Source organism: Bison bison, unplaced genomic scaffold (assembly GCF_000754665.1).
Source record: "Bison bison bison isolate TAMUID 2011002044 unplaced genomic scaffold, Bison_UMD1.0 scf7180017864367, whole genome shotgun sequence".
Taxonomy (NCBI): Eukaryota; Metazoa; Chordata; class Mammalia; order Artiodactyla; family Bovidae; genus Bison; species Bison bison.
This window is the reverse complement of record NW_011494939.1, coordinates 4,786,925-4,802,236: the sequence shown is the minus strand read 5'-3', so window position 1 is coordinate 4,802,236 and position 15,312 is coordinate 4,786,925. Positions and strand designations below refer to the sequence as shown.

The 15,312-nt window shown below is 40.4% G+C and overlaps 1 protein-coding gene across 8 annotated transcripts in view; it reads left to right on the top strand.

Moving 5' to 3' along the window:
• Positions 1 to 15,312, top strand: part of MCF2L2 (MCF.2 cell line derived transforming sequence-like 2) — a 260,492-nt gene that overhangs the window by 230,192 nt on the left and 14,988 nt on the right. For 7 of the 8 annotated variants that reach the window (XM_010855653.1, XM_010855658.1, XM_010855654.1 and 4 more), the window contains 3 exons: positions 2,333 to 2,548; positions 3,394 to 3,486; positions 3,654 to 4,517. In XM_010855653.1, coding sequence (XP_010853955.1) covers positions 2,333 to 2,548; positions 3,394 to 3,486; positions 3,654 to 4,142 — 798 coding nt within the window. In that variant the 3' untranslated portion in view covers positions 4,143 to 4,517. Of the gene's footprint in view, positions 1 to 2,332; positions 2,549 to 3,393; positions 3,487 to 3,653; positions 4,518 to 14,345; positions 14,380 to 15,312 lie in introns of those variants that run through there. The other variant, XM_010855660.1, reaches the window with a different exon arrangement.

Sequence of the window (15,312 nt, the reverse complement as noted above, 5' to 3'; positions counted from 1 at the left end):
AACTGGATGCTTGGGGCTGGTACACTGGGACGGCCCAGATGGATGGTATGGGGAGGGAGGAGGGAGGAGGGTTCAGGATGGGGAACACATGTATACCTGTGGTGGATTCATTTTGATATTTGGCAAAACTAATACAATTATGTAAAGTTTAAAAATAAAATAAAATTAGAAAAAAAAAAGGTATTTACAGTTCAATATACATAATATTCTTTTAATGCCTATTTAATGGTACATGATGTTGTTGTTATTCAGTCACTAAGTCAGACATGACCTCTTTATGACCTCATGGACTGCGGCACACCAGCGTTCCCTGTCCTTCACTATCTCCCCAAATTTGCTCAAACTCTTATCCATTGACTCAGTGATGCCATCCAAGCATCTCATCCCCTTCTCCTCTTGCCCTCAATCTTTCCCAGCATCAGGGTCTTTTCCAATGATTCAGCTCTTTGCATCAAGTGGCCAGCCAAAGTATTGGAGCTTCAGCTTTAGCACCAGTCCTTCCAAAGAAAATTTGTAGTTGATTTCCTTTAGGATTGACTGGTTTTATCCCCTTGCTGTCCAAGGAACTCTCAAGAGTCTTTTCCAACACCACAGTTCAAAGGCATCAATTCTTCAACACTCAGCCTTCTTTATGGTCCAACTCTCACATCCTTCCATGACTACTGGAGAAACCATAGCTTTGACTATGATGTGTCTGCTTTTTAATACACTGTCTAGGTTTGTCATAGCTATTCTTCCAACAAGCAAGCATCTTTGAATTTCATGGCTGCAATCACTGTCTGCATTGATTTTGGAGCCCAAGAAAATGAAATCTGACACTGTTTCCACATTTTCCCCATCTATTTGTGATGAAATGATAGGACCAGATGTCATGATCTTCGTTTTTTGAATGTTGAATTTTAAGCCAGCTTTTTCGCTCTCCTCTTTCACCTTCATTAAGAGGCTCTTTAGTTCCTCTTCATTTTCTGCTGTTAAAGTGACATATCTGAGGTTATTGATATTTCTCCTGGCAATCTTGATTCCAGCTTGTGATTCATCCAGCCCAGCATTTCACATGATGTACTCTGCATTTAAGAGTACTATGGGGTCGCACAGAGTCGGACACGACTGAAGCAACTTAGTAGTAGTAGTAGTAATGTACATTATATCTAATAATGACTTTTAAATTGTGAGGATTTATCTTAGCTAGATATAACACAGGGAAATATCTCTGTCTTGGTCTGATTCAAATAATTTTTTCCTTTGGTGTTTTGATTCTGGAAAATAAATTCTTGATTATGTACTTTAGTGATACAGTTTTTTATAAATACCACATTTCTAGCTCATCACACTCCGCTACTTTTAGAGAGAGCTCAGAGAAGGCAGAATCACCTCATTTGGACTTTCAGCCAGACATTTGAGGGTGGAGGGAGAGGCATCATAGTGAGTGTGTGCCTTAGAACCAAAAAGGTTAGACCAAAAACAAACAAAAAAAATTGTCATTTGGGATTAAGTTTACACTGTTCACTCACTCTGAAAAATGCAGTTGTTGTTTAGTCAATAAGTTGTGTCCAACTCTTTTGCGACCCCACAGATTGTAGCCTGCCAGGCTCCTCTGCCCATGGAATTCTCCAGGCCAGAATACTGGACTGGGTTGCCATTTCCTACTCCAGGAGGTCTTCCCAACCCAAGGATCGAACTTGCATCTCCTGCATTGGCAGGCAGATTCTTTACCACTGAGCCACTAGGGAAGCCCAAAATGCAGAGTTGAATGTAATTACCATTTCCTTTACAATGTTATAAAGATTAGGTCATCCTAAGCTTTCTTTTTCAGAACAAATGTCATGTTCTTATGTTCTCATGTTGCTGAGGCAGACGTTAAAATACATCTGAATTAGGATGGAACCCACAGATTACCAAAGATCTATACTGCAGCAAAGATACTGACTTTCTCAAACATAATTAAAACATTAATATCTTGCCCTTATTAAGTAGTGTCATATCAAAAACAAAGAAAAGGAAATGGAATTCTGCTAGCTAAAATTAATTGTAAGATAAAAATATCAGAGTACCAAAAAAAAAAAAAAGATATCAGAGTACCAGTACCTTTAGTTCAAAGTATTTCTAACATGCTTTATGTTAATTACCTTATACTGCTGCACTATTCCTTATTAACTGAATGACACCATGCTGATTGAAGCTCATAAAATCGTTGTTTTGGTAAGTGACAGATTAGCCTGAATGACAATTGTAAGATTGTAAACGTCAAATAAGGGTGCTCTGCAATTTGACAGCTTCTGTTTTATCAAGTAATTTAATAGCTCCTTTTTGTGTGTATCTATGTTTCCCAAAGGACGATATTGGAAAATTCGGCAAGTTGTTGATGCATGGTTCTTTCAACGTTTGGACAGTTCACAAAGATCGTTATAAGATGAAGGATTTAATTCGATTCAAGCCCAGCCAGAGGCAAATCTATCTATTTGAACGGGAAATAATGTTTTGTAAGATACAGTTGGAGCCCAGTGACCAGGGCCTGTCCCCTCACTACAGCTTTAAGAAGTCTATGAAGGTAAAGGTGTCCTATTGCACCTGGGAGTCAGCACAACCCTGTGGGGAGAAATACTGTTATCTTTACTTTATAGATAAAGAAACTGAAGCTTAGAGAGGTGAGGTTAACTTGTCAGATGCCACAAACAGAGCGAGAATCCACCCAGGTCTGATTCTAGAGTCAGCGCTTGTAATGTCACTAAACAGGCCCAGGGCTGGCTCAGGTTGCCTTTGTACTGGGTAGAGAAAAGGGACCCTATGGCAGCCTATCTGGACAAACTAACTAAAAAGTACCCTCTTTTGTCCAGGCAGAGGATTGACAGTCTTGGAGATTAGAGCACGGGCTGAATTTCATCTTCTCAACCAGGCATCTTTTCATACAAATGTAGGCAACACCTGATCCTGGGGGTCCAGGAACCCATGTCCACACCAACCATTGCCTCTTGCTTGTATGAGAAATATTTCATAGCTAGCGATCACATATACACATACATGCTCTTGTAATTAAAGTTGTTAATTTATTCATAGTGCTTTTTATTTATGTTTCATAGTGGACACTAATTCAGTTACTATTATGTAGAGATTTGTGACATACTCAGGTATTAAAGGAGAGATCACGATTTTGCTTACCGTTGAAGGCTACAGCTGTGCCTGTGGAATGATATCATCTGTGTTGTCCTCTGAAACAGACAAGATAAATGACACAAGCTGTGTTTTATGTTCCTTGGGGTTGTTAACAGAGAACAGTAAAACACTTAGAAGAAAGATGGAAGAAAAGAGATCAAGGGTAGAAAGAATTGGAGTGACAGGGATAATTCTTAAATCGGAAGAGATGGCATAGAGAATTTTCTTCTTTGTTTACAATAGTTGATGACACTTTCAATTCGCCAACTTGGAAGGGGGAGCAACAGAAAGTTTGAAATTGCCAACCAAAATGGACTTGAAAAATACATCCTACAGGTAAAATTCATGCCTTTCCCATAGGTGTCTCTCCTCTTTCCCTATCATGTTCCCATAACTCAGCAACTGTTTTTTATCTCATTCTAAAAGTCATCCAGAGAATAAAAGTCCTGTCCAATTAATGTATGAGGTGATAATAGTCAGTATTTTCTTATCTGTAATTGCAGGCAGCTTCAAAAGAAATCAGAGATTGTTGGTTTTCAGAAATAAGTAAATTATTGATGAAACAACAAAACAATATTAAAGGTAAGTTTACCCTTGCTGACTTCAGTTTGGGGAGTATACTGGTTCCACCTTTGTGTGGAATCCGTGTGGAGGTGTGGAGATTGGGGATATTGTTAAAGAAAATGATTTGCCTAGAAAATAACTGTGGGCACATTTTCATAGTACCTGGAAGCACCTGTGCTTGCTTTAGATGGTATAGGGGTTTTGTAATTGTGTGTATGTCCCTTTTAGACATGATCTCACCTACCCAATTGCCCAGACCCAATTTTCTCAATCAGAAGTCAATAATATGCAGCCCAGAGGAGGGTCTTCAACAGAACTCAGCCAGGCTGGTGCCCTTATCTCAGACTTCCAGCCTCCAGAACTGTAAGAAAGAAACTTCAGTCATTTATAAGCCATCCAGGATATGGTATTTTGTTATAGCAGCCTGAATTAAGACAGAGACTTGATGAAAATCAGTTGACCATAGATATAGACTTCTTGGTTGACAGTCTTTTACTTAAAGCACTTTTGTCATCCCACTATTTTGTAGCCTCCATAGTTTATAATAAGAGTTAAGCTATTAACTTACTAAAAAATATTTGCATGATACAGGTTGCTTTTCTCTTGCTACTTTCTAGATTCTCTCTTTCTCTCTTTTTTTTTAATTAAAGGGTCATTGACCTTCAAAGTATGTTTGTTCCAGGTGCACAGCTTAGTACTTCAGTATTTCTATACACAAAATATTGCCACAATATATGTCAAAAGGTATACTGTCTGGGAATTCACTGGCAATGCAGTGGTTAAGACTCCACACTTCCACTGCAGGGGGCACAGGTCCAATCCCTGTTCATGGGACTAAGATCCTGCATGCCACACAGCATGGGCAAAAAAATAAAAGTATATTGCCTATGTTTTCCTTCAGGAGTTCTATGGCTTCAGGTCTTACATTTAAGTCTTTCGTTTATTTTGAGTTTATTTTTGTACATGGTGTGAGAAAGTAGTTAATTCTGATTCCCTTGCATGTAGCAGTCCAGTTTTCCAACACCATTTGTTGGAAAGGCTGTCTTTTCCCCAGTGTATATTATTGCCTCCTTTGTCATAGATTAATTGTCTACATAAGTGTGGGTTTATTTCTGGGCTCTCTATATTGTTCCATTGATCTGTGTGTCTGTTTTTGTACCACTACTACATATTTTGATTACTGTATCTTTGTAGTATAGTTTGAAATCACAGCTCATGATACCATCAGCTTTGTTCTTTCTCAAGATTGTTTTGGCTATTCAGGTCTTTTGTTACTATACAAATTTAGAATTATTTTGTTTACTTCTGTGAAAAAATGCCATTGGTATTTTGAGAGGGATTGCATTGAATCTGTAGATTCCCCTGGGAAGCATAGTCATTCTTAACAGTATTGACTTCCAGTCTGTGAGCATGGTATAACTTTCTATTTGCTTGTGTTGTCCTAAATTTCTTTCATCAATGTCTTATAGTTTTCTCTCCTTGGTTAGATTTATTCCTAGGTATTTTATTCTTCTTGATGCAATTGCAAATTAGATTTTTTCTTGATTTCTCTTTCTGATAGGTCATTGTTAGTGTATAGAAATACAACAGATTTGTGTATATTACCTTTGTATCTTGCAACTTTATGTAACTAGTTGGCTTCCCCTTGATGCTTTTAATTTTGCCGTTTTAATTACAACCTATCTTAGTGTGGATATCTTTGGGTTCATCTTGTTTGGGACTCTCTGTGCTTCTGAACCTGGATGTCTGTTTCCTTCCCCAAGCTAGGGAAGTTTTAAGCTATTATGTCTCCAACTTCTCTCTCTCTTTTTCTAGAACCCCTAGAGTGCAAATATTAATATACTTGATGTTGTCCCAGAGGTCTCTTAAACTATCCCCATTTTTTACAGTTCTTTTTCTTTTCTCTGGCCAGCTTGGGTAATTTCCAGTATTCTGTCTTCCAGTTGCTGATCCACTCCTCTGTATCATCTAATCTACTGTTGATTCCTTCTAATGTATATTTAATTTTAGTTTATTGTCTAGCTCTGCTCAGTTCTTTATATTTTCAAACTCTTTAAAAGTTGCTCTCTATGTTCATCTATTTTTTAGCTCATTCAGCAGAGGGCATGGCAACCCACTACAGTATTCTTGTCGGGAGAATCCCCATGGACAGAGGAACCTGATGGGCTATGGTCCATGGAGTCACAAAGAGTCAGACACAACTGAGCAAACTAAGCACAGCACAGCACAGCATTTTATTAGCGTCACCTTGAGCTCTTTATTGGGTAAATAAGTAATAATTATTGCTTAATAGTTCTTCTAGGGTTTTATTCTTGTTCTTTCATTTGGAACATTTTCCTCTGTCACCTCATTTTGCCTAACTTTCTGTTTTTATTTCTATATATTCTATCAGTTATGTTTCCCAATGTCAGAGATGTGGCCTTATGTAGGAGATGTTCTATGGGGCCCAACTTCTCTTTGATCACCAGAGTGATGTGTTCTAGAACTGCCTCCTCTGTGAGCTGTATGGACTTTTCTGTTGTGATGAGGCTGACTACTATAAGCATACTTATAGCCAGGGCTGGCCCCCATCCCACTTGGCTGCCAGGCTCTGGCTCTTTGAGGATGCTCCTTGCCTGCTGGCAAGGAGTACTAGGTCCTGGTGAAGTTGGCTTTGTGACTCAGGGGTTCCCAGGACTAGCACTGGCCCACTAGTGAGTGGGTCTGTGTCCTGGGCCCTCTGGTGGATGAGGCTGGGTCCCTGAATGACTTGGAGATTCATGGGGTCTTAGGGCATCAGGCCTGCTGCTGAGTGGGGCTGTTTCCCAGAACCAATCATCTAGAGGGAAGATGGCACTTGCCAGCACCAGTATCCTCATGGTAGAATGAGTTCCTAAATATGGCTGCTGCCAGCACCTGTATTCCCACGGAGTTCCTAGTTTCTTCCTACCTCTCTGGGAAGTTCTACAAGATTAGCAAGTGGTCTAACCCAGGATTCTTTGAAACTATTTCTTCTGCCCTGGGTCTTAGAGCATGTGAGATTTTGTACATGCTCTTTAAGAGTAGAGTCTCTATTTTCTAGTGCCCTCTAACTCTCCCAAAAGTAATCCCCGCTGGCCTTCAAAGCGTTTGACTCTGGGGGCTCATCTTCCTGGTGCAGGATGGCTGAGCTAGGGAGCTCAATGTGGGGCTTGTATCCCTTGCTCCTTGGGGAGAACTTCTGCAAGTGTGATTATCCTCTTGTTCGTGGGTTGTCTACCGAGTGGGTATGGGTTTTAACTCTACTGCTTTTCTGCCCCTCCTATTTATCTCATTTTAGTTCCTTCTTCATATCTTTAGTTGTAGATAACCTTTTCTGCTAATCTTCAGGTGTTTCTTATCAGTAGTTGCTCTATGCTGCTGCTGCTGCTAAGTTGCTTCAGTCGTGTCCGACTCTGTGTGACCCCATAGATGGCAGCCCACCAGGCTCCCCCATCCCTGGGATTCTCCAGGCAAGAACACTGGAGTGGGTTGCCATTTCCTTCTCCAATGCATGAAAGTGAAAAGTGAAAGTGAAGTCGCTCAGTCGTGTCCGACTCCTAGCGACCCCATGGACTGCAGCCCTCCAGGCCCCTCCGTCCATGGGATTTTCCAGGCAAGAGTACTGGAGTGGGGTGCCATTGTTGTAATTTTGATGTAGTCATGAAAGGAGGTGATCTTGTGGTCTTCCTAATCTGCCATCTTGGCTATCTCTACTTTCTTTGTCTTTTGACAGTTTGATCATATTATGTATAGGTGGGTGTTCTCTGAGTTTTTATTTCTGGAGTTTTTAGATCACCTTGGACGTGTAGATTAGCATTTTACTTTGAATTTTGGAAGTCTTTAGCCATTACTTCTTCAAGTATTAATTTTTTCAGTCCCTTTTTATGTCCTCTGGGACTCCTGTTAGGTATATGTTGATATGCTTGTTGGTGTCCTACAAGCTTTTAAAGCTCTGTTTATTTTTTTCATTCTTTTCTTTCTATTCTTCAAATTGGGTAGTTTCAATTGACTCATGTATAAGTTCTCTGATTCTTTGCCTGCTCAAATTGGCTATTGAACCATTGAAGTGAATTTTTCACTCCAGTTACTGTACTTTTCAATCCAAAATATCTATTTGGTCCTTTTAAAGTATAATTTCTCTCTCTTTATATTCTCTATTTGATGAGAGTTTGTTTTCATACTTTAGTTCTTTATATATGGCTTCCTTTCATTCTAAACATTTTTTTTTAAGTTGATTTAAAGTCTTGGTCTGGAAAGTGCAATATCTTGGCTTCCTCAGGGACAGTTTCTATTGACTCCTTTTTTTTTTTTTTTTTCCTGTGTATGGGTTATGTTTTCTTATTTCTCTGTATGCATCATAATTTTTCTTTGGAAACTAGACATTTAAAATGCCATAATGTGGCAACTCTGGAAATCAGATTCTCCTCTATCTCCAGTGTTTGCTATTGTTGCAGTCTGTGGTTTATTTAGTGACTTTTATGAAATAATTCTATAAAACCCATATTCATTGTCCTGTGTGGTCACTGAAGTCTGCTTGCTTCATGGTTGGGCAGAAGTTTTCTTAAACACCTGAAATCAATAAACATTCGGTCTTTGCCAAGGAATTCTGTGTGGACTTTTGAGCACAACTTTAATACTCAGTCAGACAGGTGACAATTTCCTTAGCCTTCACTTATTTTTGTACAGAGTCTCAAAATAGGTGAGGTGAGAGCATAAGGTCTTCTAAGGTTTTTCCTGAGTGTGTGCACAACCCTTGACATGTGCACAATGGCCTTCTAGAATCTCCAGAATATTTGGAGGTTTTCAAAACCACTATGGATTCTTATGTTTTTCCTTTTACTTTTTGATTATCTTAGTTTTGCCCCAGCTGTTATCCAGTGCCTCAAGCAGCCAAGAAATTAAATAATCACCTCTATATATTTTCTCTATATAAAGAGCCCTGGGGAAAAGGCTTTTCACACTGAGCAAGCTCTTGGTCAGTTAATAAAGACAGCCTTGCAAGTAGGATATTCCAAGGAACCCCCAGACAATCAAATAATGACAGTTTTCTGGGAATGAGACTTTGAAGGGGGTCCCCATTCTGCCCCCTCCTAGAGCTGCCAGCTTGCTAATTTTCACCATGATTACAGGCTGTTGGTTTCCAAGGCTGCCACTAAGAAAAAGGAGTAGAATGGGACTAGGGTAACTAAAACACCACAAACTCACCGGTCATACTGAGATTCATCCAGTCTTCTTGAACTAAGGCTCTCCTGAAGCCTTTGTTTAATTTCCAGTGTTCTGAAAATACTGTGGCTATTTCTGCAAATTTTTTCCATGCTTTCATTGAGGAGCGAATTTTTGGAGGTTTTTTTTATCCCTACACCATTTTCACAGATGTTATTCACTGTATTCCCTTTAATCGCTAAAAATCATCTTTGAGTAGGCTTTATCCTTCACATGTGTCTTCTCAAGTGATATTGGATAGGAAAATCCAAAACAAGCTTCATCCACTGAGTTGCAATCTTTCTTTCAGGTAATGTTGCCAGGGTTAAGGAATGCTAGTTTCATGGGAAAAACCTATCTCCTATCATTTATACTGGCAACAGTTTTTGTTGTTTAATGAGGAAAATTATATACACGTGGAAAGATAACTTTGTCCTCAGAGACTTAGCAGTAATGAAACCATTTTACACTCTTTCTGTGTCTCCTCTGATCATGAGCTTGTCAGGAGGATGTGTGGGTGGATGTGCATCATAAGATATGGAAAAAATGTAAACTAAGAAGTGTGATTGGAAAACTAGCGCATCAGTTTTCAGTCATGACCAAGAGACCTAAGTTCTTGATTTAAATTGTAAGCCTCTGCCAGGAAATGTAACAAGATCATGAAGTTAATTTTAATTTATATGAAATTAAAAGACACTTACTCCTTGGAAGGAAAGTTATGACCAACCTAGATAGCATATTAAAAAGCAGAAACATTACTTTGCCAACAAAGGTCTGTCTAGTCAAGGCTATGGTTTTTCCAGTGGTCATATATGAATGTTAGAGTTGGACTGTGAAGAAAGCTGAGCACTGAAGAATTGATGCTTTTGAACTGTGGTGTTGGAGAAGACTCTTGAGAGTCCCTTGGACTGCAAGGAGATCCAACCAGTCCATCCTAAAGGAGATCAGTCCTGGGTGTTCATTGGAAGGACTGATGCTGAAGCTGAAACTCCAATACTTTGGCCACCTCATGCGAAGAGTTGACTCATTGGAAAAGACTGTGATGCTGGGAGGGATTGGGGACAGGAGGAGAAGGGGACGACAGAGGATGAGATGGCTGGATGGCATCACCGTCTCAATGGACATGAGTTTGAGTGAACTCTGGGAGTTGGTGATGGACACGGGGGCCTGGCATGCTGTGATTCATGGGGTCGCAAAGAGTAGGACATGACTGAGCGACTGAACTGAACTGAACTGAAGATGGGGGGAAAGATATGATTTAATTTTGCCTTTGAACTATTTATAATATACTAAATACATGTTATGCTAATGAATATGAGTGCTCTGGAGGCATAATACAGAAAGATATAACAACCCTAGTAGGAAAAGTTACTTATTTTCCCCAGAAACAAACATTCTAATTACAATATTGTTCTAGAAATCCTTACTCTCTAGATCAGTGTTTCACGAAGTGTGGTTTAGGGAAAACTTGCACTGGAATTGCTTGAAGAGCTTGGGTCAAATGCAGGTTTCTGGGTCCTAGCCTAGAACTGTAAAATTAGGATTGCTAGGGTTTATGCTTGGAAATATGCATTGTAGTTTATTAAAGTTTCCGGGAAGAAGCCTTAAACAATTTTTAAAAGAGCTTTATTGAAAAAAATACAGCTTTATTGAGGTATAATTGACATAATAAATTGCACATATTTAAAGTATACAATTTGGTAAATGTTGACACATGTCCACACCTGTAAAAGCATCACCACAATCAAGATAATGAACACCTCTTTCATCCCCCAAATTTTCCTCATGTTTCTTTTTATGACCTTTCTCTTGTACCTCTTTTATCCCTTTACAGCTCTCCAAGTGATCACTGATCTTCTATCACAATAGATTATTTTGAATTTTCTAGAATTCCATAAGGAAACATATAGCATGTACTTTTTCTGGTCTAGTTTCTCCCACTTAGCATAATTACTTTGAGATACATTCGTGTTTCTTTGTGTAGCAGTAGTATATTCCTTTTAATTCCTGTGTAGAGTTCCATTGTTTGGATGTACCCCAGCTTACATACGGAGAAGGAAACGGCAACCCACTCCAGTGTTCTTGCCTGGAGAATCCCAGGGACAGGGGAGCCTGGTGGGCTTCTGTCTATGGGGTCGCACAGAGTTGGACATGACTGAATAGACTTAGCAGCAGTAGCAGCAGCAGCAGCTTACATATCCTTTTACCTCTTAATGTATATTTGGCTTCTTTCCACTTTTGAGGTGCTAATGCTGCTTTGAAGATTTGGGTACAAATCGTTTTGCAGACATATGCTTTCATTGCTCTTGGGTAAATAAGAGTGTAATGGTTAGGTCATATGGCAGGTGCATGTTTAACTTTTTAAAGAAATTGCTAAGCTCTTTTCTAATATGGTTATACCATCTTATACTCCCATAGCAGTATATTAAAGTTCCACTTGCTCCACATCTCACCAACACTTGGTATTGTCAGCCTTTTTTCATTTTAAGCCTTCTAATAGGTGTGTAGTAGCATGTTACTGAGGTTTTAAGTTGCTGTGATTAATGGTTGAGCATCTTTTTGTGTGCTTCCTTGCCATCCATATATCTTCTTTAGTGAAGTCTCTGTTCAAATCTTTTGTTCATTGTTTTCTTACTATTTAGTTTTGAGACTTTTTAAAAAATATATTCTGGATACAAGTCATTTATTGGATATGTAATTTGCAAATATTTTCCTTCAGTATGTAGCTTAGTTTTTCATTCTCTTAAGAGTATCTATTTAGGAGAAGAGGATTTTAATTTTTATGAAATCCAATATTTTTTAACTTACAGATCATACTGTGGGTGTTATGTGTAATAAATATTTGTTTAAAGATAACAAAGATTCTCTCCTATGTTTTCTCCTAGATGTTTTATAGTTTAAGTTTTACACTTAGGTCTCTGATCCATTCTGAGGAATTTTTATGGTATTTGCTATGAGGTGTCAAAGTTTAGTTTTGTGCACATTAATGATTGTTCTACTACCATTGTTGAAAAGACTCTTTTTCCACCAATTGACTATTTATATATGTGCATCTATTGTTGGATGCTCTATTCTGTTTAATTGCCTTAGTTTTCTATCTTGACATCAATACTGTACTATCCTAGATTTCTGTAGTTTTATAATGTCTAAAATCAGATTGTTTGAGTCTTTCAACATTGTTTTTCCTTTTTAAAGTTGTTTTGGCTATTCTATATCTTTTACATTTCTGTATATATTTTCGAATCAGTTGTCAATTTCTACAAGAAACCTTGCTGGGATTCTGATTGGGATTGTGTAAAATCTATAGATCAATTTGGTGATAACTGATATCTTAACAATAGTGAGCTTAATCTACAATCTAAATTTTAATTAGATCACCCAATTGTTCTTTGCCCCACAGAAAAACATGTTTGTTGTAAAATCTTGGTATTCATTTAGTTAATACCTCAGAAACAAATTTCTCAAGTCTTCCTCAAGCCCTAGCACTCTATGCTCTAGGTTGTGACAGAAATGTAAAATATAGATAAGAAGCAGAAACAGACACTAGCAAGTAGTTTAGAGTGAAAAAAGCAATCAAACTGAACTGAAACATCAGCCCAGAGGCGTGGTTCCGGCCCCTTTAGTCTTCAGACAGGCAAATAGAGGGTCAATTTCACAAAACTTTCCAGCAGCAGAACCAAGTCCCCTGAGCCTGGCTCACCAAGAAGATCTGATGAAATGTCACTTCAAGTGATGCCAACAGCAAGGGCTCTAGGAATTCAGAGAGGCCTCTGCACCCTGTGACTGAGTAAGCAGGAATGGGGCCTTGGGCTGGTTCTTGCGAGGAGATGAGACTCTGGGTGGAACATAGACGCAGGGACATCAAGCAATAGGGGAGGGAGGTTCCTCAGGCAGGTGGTCAGATCAGGAAGGTCAGGACCTCAGCCCCATCACTTTATATAGCTCTACACCCTGCTTTATCCCTACACTGTCACATCCCACTCTCTTAACTAAAGGGAAGAGTGTGACCCTTGCGTGGGACCCAGCAGCACAGGTCAAGGAGGGCAGGGGCACCGTGGTTTGGGACAACTTCTACATATACTTCCCTTATGGCCTGACCACCTGTGACCGGGAGGCCTGGGGACACCAGAAGAAGTTCAGGCTCACTGGGGAGGGGCTCTGGCTGCAGGCGGCTTTGCAGGGGTAGCATGGTGCCTGGTATAAAGTCTCTCCCTGTCCTGGCAGGGACCTGAGCCTAAGGCAGGAAATCCAAGCCGCAGGCCCATCATAGCACCTGGACAACTTCTGCCCATCACGTGGGTAACGAAGGTGGACCCAGGAACCTATGAAAATTACTGAGCTGCCTCCAAGGGAGCACGTTCATTGATGACCTGGAGCCAGGCTTGAGAGGTTCCTGGGTAGAGTGGAAGGAAATGAGGTTGAGAGAGAGGGAGGTAAACCTCCAGTATCAGACTGAGGCGTTAGGCTTTAACACAAGTGTAGGTGGTGAGGGCCACTGGAGGTTGAGACCTGGTGCTGTTCTCACAGGCTGGAACAACACCCAAATGAAGAATGTGATTCTTATCACTGTCCCAGAAACTCATGCTGTTTCCCTCACCAAGTCAGGTAATTTGGGCTCAGGTGGAAAAAATGAGCACTTAATGTGCACATTGTTTATTCCTTTATTCAGTGCTAATGGAACTCACTGTAGAAACCTGGATGGACCAAGAGTCAAGGCACACAGGGAATGGCAGGATGGCCAGAGAGTGGGAGGGATGCCAGGCCCAGGTAAGCCAGGATTGCAGAAAGGTTTTCCAAATGGCTAAGAAAATAAGACCAAAGCCTACACACTTTAATAAATTTTTATAGTATTCTATGTGTCTGCTGCTGCTGCTGCTGCTGCTGCTAAGTCGCTTCAGTCATGTCCGACTCTGTGGGACCCCATACACGGCAGCCCACCAGGCTCCCCCATCCCTGGGACTCTCCAGGCAAGAACACTGGAGTGGGTTGCCATTTCCTGCTCCAATGCACGAAAGTGAAAAGTGAAAGTGAAGTCGTTCAGTCGTGTCCGACTCTTAGCGACCCCATGGACTGCAACCCACCAGGCTCATCCGTCCATGCGATTCTATGTGTCTACATGTGTATAAAATCAACGTGTAAAATCTATTCAAATTGGCTTATGTTTGAGAGTTAAAAAGTGAAAGTGTTAGTAGCTCAGTCACATCTGACTCTTTGCGACCCCATGGACTGTAGCCCACCAGGCTCCTCTGTCCATGAAATGCTCCAGGCAAGAATATTGGCGTGGGTTGCCCTTTCCTACTCCAGGGATCTTCCCAACCCAGTAATGGAACCGGTGTCTCCTGCTTTGCAGGTGGATTCTTTACCAGCTGAGCTACTGGGGAAGCTATGTTTGAGAGTGCTGTTTTTTTGTTTTTTTTTTTTAATTTCATACCAAGGAAATCTACAGTTTGAAGCAAGCCCTAGGTGTGTACTCATTTTTAAGAGGTGTCCAGTGTTGCAGATAGTTTCTATTGATTCTAAATAATTGTGTGTGTTCAGTCGCTAAGTCATGTCTGACTCTGCAACCCCAGAACTGCAGCATACCAGGCTTCCCTGTCCTTCATTCTCTCTCAGTTTGCTCAAACTCATATCCATTGAGTCAGTGAAGCCATCCAACCATCTCATCCTCTGCCACCCCCCGCAACTACATAATTGCTTTCATTGATTTTGTTCATCACTTAGCTTATTACAAGGGATTTCCAATTAAGTTTTAATTTAGTTTAACTTTTGTAATTAAAAACTATTAGCTCCCTGGCCCCACTGCCAGCCTCGGGCATCTCTCCCAATGCTAGGTTGCTGAGTTGCAGTTGAGTCATACCTGCCATTTTGAAACCTACTGTAAGTGCTTTTGCCTCTGGCTGTCTTCTGTAACTTTTCTATGACCTCCAATTCTACTCCTATTGTCACGTGGCTGCCCTGCCTCCTACTTCGCTGACTAGGCAAGTGTACCCTCTGATGTTAAGTCATTCAGCTTCTCTCTTTCTACCCAGAACTCTCCTGATCATCGTCCTTCCTCTCTGCATTCCTCCTTGTCTGGAGGAGGATACACTCATACTTCTTTCAGGGTTCAGTTCTTTCTGGTGCTCCTTACCCATCTATTCCTGCCCACTTAGAAACTCTCCATCTCTAATTCCTCTCCCTGTTCCAAAGCACTCAGGAGGTACCCAGTAAACACTTGCTGAATAAACCCGTAGCCTGGGATCCAGTTCATGTACAGCTTGCTTAGTAGAGGCTCCCCTAAAATAAAGAGAGATGATAGTGATGGGAAGGGGCGAGGGCTCTGGTGGACAGCCGAGTCTCTTTCCCTCCTCTCTGTACTCACTCCCTTAAGGAGTACCCCTATCACAGTATTGAATG